The 4,526-nt window shown below is 46.3% G+C and overlaps 2 protein-coding genes across 2 annotated transcripts in view; one reads left to right on the top strand and one right to left on the bottom strand.

Moving 5' to 3' along the window:
* The window catches only part of LOC116480610 (carcinoembryonic antigen-related cell adhesion molecule 1-like), a 1,172,951-nt gene that overhangs the window by 1,141,435 nt on the left and 26,990 nt on the right, over positions 1 to 4,526 (top strand).
* The window catches only part of LOC116480623 (pregnancy-specific beta-1-glycoprotein 5-like), a 10,275-nt gene continuing 6,791 nt past the window's right edge, over positions 1,043 to 4,526 (bottom strand). The window contains exons 3-4 of the mRNA XM_032753199.2: positions 1,736 to 2,014; positions 1,043 to 1,335 (exon numbers count right to left, since the gene is read on the bottom strand). Coding sequence (XP_032609090.2) covers positions 1,043 to 1,335; positions 1,736 to 2,014 — 572 coding nt within the window. The remainder of the gene's footprint in view (positions 1,336 to 1,735; positions 2,015 to 4,526) is intronic.

The raw sequence follows: 4,526 nt of genomic DNA, 5'->3' as shown, positions 1-4,526 counted from the left end.
CATTTATAAAAGATAGCTAGAATAGCCAGTTACATAGAGACAGAAAGTAGAATGGTAGGTGCTAAGGGTTAGGGGGAGAAGGAGTGAGAGATACTGTTTATTGGGTACAGAGGTTTAATATGGTAAGAGGAAAAAGTTCTGGAAATGGATAGTGTGATGGTTACACAACACTAAATTGCACACTTAGAAGTAGTTAATGGTAAGTCTTATATTAGATATATATAAAGTGTCTGGTAGTCTTACCCTCTCTATAATTACACACTTTTTGGTGTTGCCCCTTTCCTGCCATGCAGAGCCCCAGGGGCGAATCTCCCTATTTCTCCAGCTCTGCATCAGTCACTGTCCTCTGTGCTGTGTCCCACGTGCTGTGCCCACAGCCTCATACAGCCGGTGACTTCAGAGCCAAGATGCAGCTCCGGAGTCTGCCCTGAGGCTCCCTCTCTTCTCATTTCCCTGCAGCCTGGCCCGAGGGAGGGTTGTCTTCAACTGGCAGCTCGATTTAGCGAAATTCAGGACAGGCCATCAGGGCTCTTCATCCACACATGCTGGTCCCACCCCAGGTGGAGTCAGGCAGGGCCAGTCACCAGAGGAGCCCGGAGCAGAGCAGGAAGCAGAGTCTGAGCTGCTCCTCCCTCACCCAAGGGGCTTCCTCCTCTCATTTGTGGGAAAAGCGTGAGCTTGTTTCAAAGCCTCACATGTTCCTTGTAGCTCATGGAATAGGTACAAGCAAACAAAGACGTGGCAGAAGGAGATGTGTTGGTGACAGCGAGAAGCGACTTGATCTTGAGGACTCTCCTTCTTGTCCCTCTGTGAAGCCTCTTCTATCACATAGGGCTCAAGGCTGATAAAGTCCCCTCCCTACCTTTCTCAGGCCAGACACAAGGTCAGCCATGAGAAAACAGAAAAACAAGGAGAACAGAGTCTGTAGAGACAAATTGGGAGGGTACAGGAGGAGATTTTGGGATTTGCTTGTGCCCATGGGACACAGGCTGGGAATAAGAATGTTTTCCTGACTCTTCTCTGAAAGCCAGATAGACTCCACCTAAAACCCTATTCCCAAGGATGCTGGGATCCACTTACCAGAGACTTTGACTGTTATAGTTCTGGAGCTTTCCTTGCCAGTGGCTGAGTTACGAACAGAGCAAGCATAGAGCCCGCGATGCTTTGTAGTAATGTGAGGGATAGAGAGCTTTTGTCCTGATAGCAGAAACTTCCCATTAATTGTCCAAGAATACTGTGCCGGTGGGTTAGAGTCTGCGAAGCAGGACAAGGAGAGGTTGTCTCCTGAACGGTAATTTGCGAATGAAGGGTAAATGCTGGGGAGGTCTGGACCATCTGGAGCAAAAAGAATAAAGCCACAGGTGATGACATCCGAGGGAAGGGGATGCTCCTGGTCTCTTGAAGGGGCACAGTGACCCTCTGAGCCAAGACACATCCTCAAGTCCGAGCCAAACCCCCTCTATGTTCACAGAGCTGAAGCCTGAGGAGTTCACCTGTTTCTCCCATCACAAGATGTGGGCCCCAAGTCTCCCATGACAAGAGCGTCCCCTCCCCTTATATTCTTGGTTAAGGCTGTGCCTACCCACGTTTTCCCAGGGCAGGGATACATGGCCAGCTCGGATATTTAGAAGTAAAGATGTCTATACTTGGACCGGAGAGAGACTGAGAGGCCTGGCCTCTGGTCGTTTGGATTTAAGCTTGTGTCCTGACCCACAGAGGAAGAAAAGATACTTACAGAGGACATTCAGGGTGACTGGGTCACTGAGGATGCCACCATATTGGTCCCGTATTTCACATCGATAGGGTCCTTTTTCATTCCTCGTGACACTGGGTAGAATGAGGGTTCTGTTTTCAATGGGTTGCTTTACCCTGGGACTGACCGGGAGGCTCTGACCATTTAGCCACCACATGTAGGTGTAGTTCTCACTCTTAGGTTCACAGGTGAAGGCTATGACATCCTTATTCTCCCAGGGGTTTAAATTTTTGGTGGTGATGTAGGGCTTGGGCAGCTTTGCTGTGTGGATAACAGAGAGAAGATTGTCCTGTGTGGCACGTTTGATTCCTCCACAGGCATCCTTCAATCAGAGTTGGCATCTCCCACCTGTCAGCCCACCCAACTCCTTGAAAGCCAATAGCTGGTGTGTGTGTCAAAAGACAGATGCATGATGATCTAAGGGCTCAAAGACTGTGAGGCCGCCTGCTCTGTCTTAGGGAAGCACAGACTTTCTCAGGTGTCAATTGAGCAGCAGTATTGGGTCATGGACAGACACGTCAGTGGGAGTCACAGCCCCTGGTACCCCTCGCAGTCCCTCCCTCATCAGTTGACTCGCTGGCTCACCTTGGGTTCCTTACCTGGAATGTGCAACTGCTGGGCCCCTTCCAAATTCCATCCTACTTTACCCCCCTAGATGTGATTTCTCTGCAGCTTCAATTTCCAAGGACATTCTAGAGATGAGTAATAATGGGACTTCCCATTGTCCTGAAACCCTGAAAATACCTAGCAGCCTAGCCAGGACTCGATGTTTCAGCAGAAATAACACAAGGGAGACCAGAGTCAAGCCTGGAGGTCAGTTCAGTTATCAGGCAGTGGAGTCACAAGGTGGGGCAGTTTTTCGCAGGTGTTTCATGATGACTTACTTGAACTAGTGACCTCTAAAGATAGAGCAGAGTGCAAAGAATGATCAGAAAGAGTGAAGGCGACAGGCAAGAGCTGGTGGCTTTGGAGAACAATGTTCCCTGTCCTGGGTTATTTAAGTTTCCTCTCCTTCTGCAGAGAGCAGGTGAGGAACATGTGGATCTTTCCAGAAATACATGTGGACATTTGCAAATGCAGAACTGACTTGTGGAAAGGGTGGGAATGAACTGCTGGAAATCTGGTCCTCATGGGCCATGTGTGTTTGATGGATATGAGACAAATTTGGAGAGAAGTTTTGCAAATATTTTCTTTTATTGGACATTCTACTCTCTGATTCCATGGGTTCGACTACTCTAGGGACTTCATGTAAGTGGATTCCAGACTGAATATGAGAAGAGACTGCTGGTTGCCAGGAGCTGGGAGTGGGGAGAATCAGAAGTTGTTCATGGCTGTGCAGTTTCAGTTATGCAAGGTGGGGAGGTTCTAGAGATCTGCTGTACAGCTTGATGCCTATAGTTCACACAGATTGAGTATTTCTTCTGCATAAGACTTAGGACAAATAGTGTTTTGGACTTCTGACATTTTTTGATTCTGAAATATTTGTCATATACTTACTGGTTTAGCATCCAAAATCTGAAAGATTCAAAGTCTAAAATGCTTCAGTGAGCATTTCTTTTCAGCATCAGATTAGCAGGCAAAAGTGGGAGGTGATAAGCCAAATATATGCTTGCCCTTTTTTTTTCTCCCACCAAGTTTCTAGCTTGGTGATTAGTTTTCAGTCAATTCTATACTGGCTATGCTGCACTCGTATATTTTTGAAGGCTTTTGGATGTGAGAAAGTCTGATTGCTATTTTCTATGTCATCAGAACTTTCCACCTTTTTGCGGTTGCATCTTTTTCTCAGTGTTTCTGTTGTGGCAGTCATTAATAAGAGCCTGTCAGGTCAGATTTGGGACAGAGTTTTCTAATTCTGCAAAAAATGTTACTGGGATTCTGGTAGGGGTTGCATTGAATCTGCCACTCACTTTGGGTAGTATTTTCTTTCTAACAATATTGATTCTTCCAATCCATGAAAATGAAATGTCTTTCCATATATTGATATCGTCTTTAATTTCTTTCAGGAATGTTTTCTGGTGTTCAGGGTATAATCATTTGACTTTTTGATTAAACTTATTCCAAAATATTTTATTCCTTTTGATGTTAATGTGAAGTGTAAGTCTTTTCCTAATTTCCTTTCAGATTGTTCGTTGTTAGTGTATAGTCTAAAGAATTATTTAGAAAGAGTGAAGGGGACAGGCAAAAGCTGGTGGTTTTGGAGCAGAAACATATTCCCTGTCCTGGGTTTTGATTTTCCCTCTCCCTTTGCATAGGGCAGGTGGCTCTTCCCTGATAGCTAGATGGACTTCACTGGAACACATATTGCCAAGGCTCCAGGGATCCACTTACCAGGGACTATGATGCTCTTGATTATGAGATTTGTTCCACCAGTGGCTGAGTTATGGATAAAACAGACATAGACCCCTCTATATGTTTTAGTGATTATGGGAATAAAGGACACTTCGGCTGATTGGTGGAACTTCCCATCAATCAGCCAAGAATGCTCTGCCAGTGGGTGAGAGTCTGTGAGGCAGGAGAGCTTCGGGACTTCCCCTGTATGGTAATAGGTGTATGAGGAAGAAATGTTGGGGGCATCCAGGCGATCTGGAGCAAAGAGAATAAAGTCACAGGTGATATTGTCAGAGGGAAGGGAAAATCCTGGTCTGTGGAATGGCCACAGTGACCCTGTGAGCCAAGTCGCAGCACTGAAGTCCCAGCCAAATCCCTGCTGTGTTCACTGATCTGGTGCCTGAGACATTCACCTGTTTCTCCCATCACAAGCTGTGGAGCCTGA

Source organism: Hylobates moloch, unplaced genomic scaffold, assembly GCF_009828535.3.
Source record: "Hylobates moloch isolate HMO894 unplaced genomic scaffold, HMol_V3 SCAFFOLD_13, whole genome shotgun sequence".
NCBI classification, from domain to species: Eukaryota; Metazoa; Chordata; class Mammalia; order Primates; family Hylobatidae; genus Hylobates; species Hylobates moloch.
The sequence above is the reverse complement of the archived record's forward strand: the minus strand, read 5'-3'. Positions and strand labels throughout refer to the sequence as shown.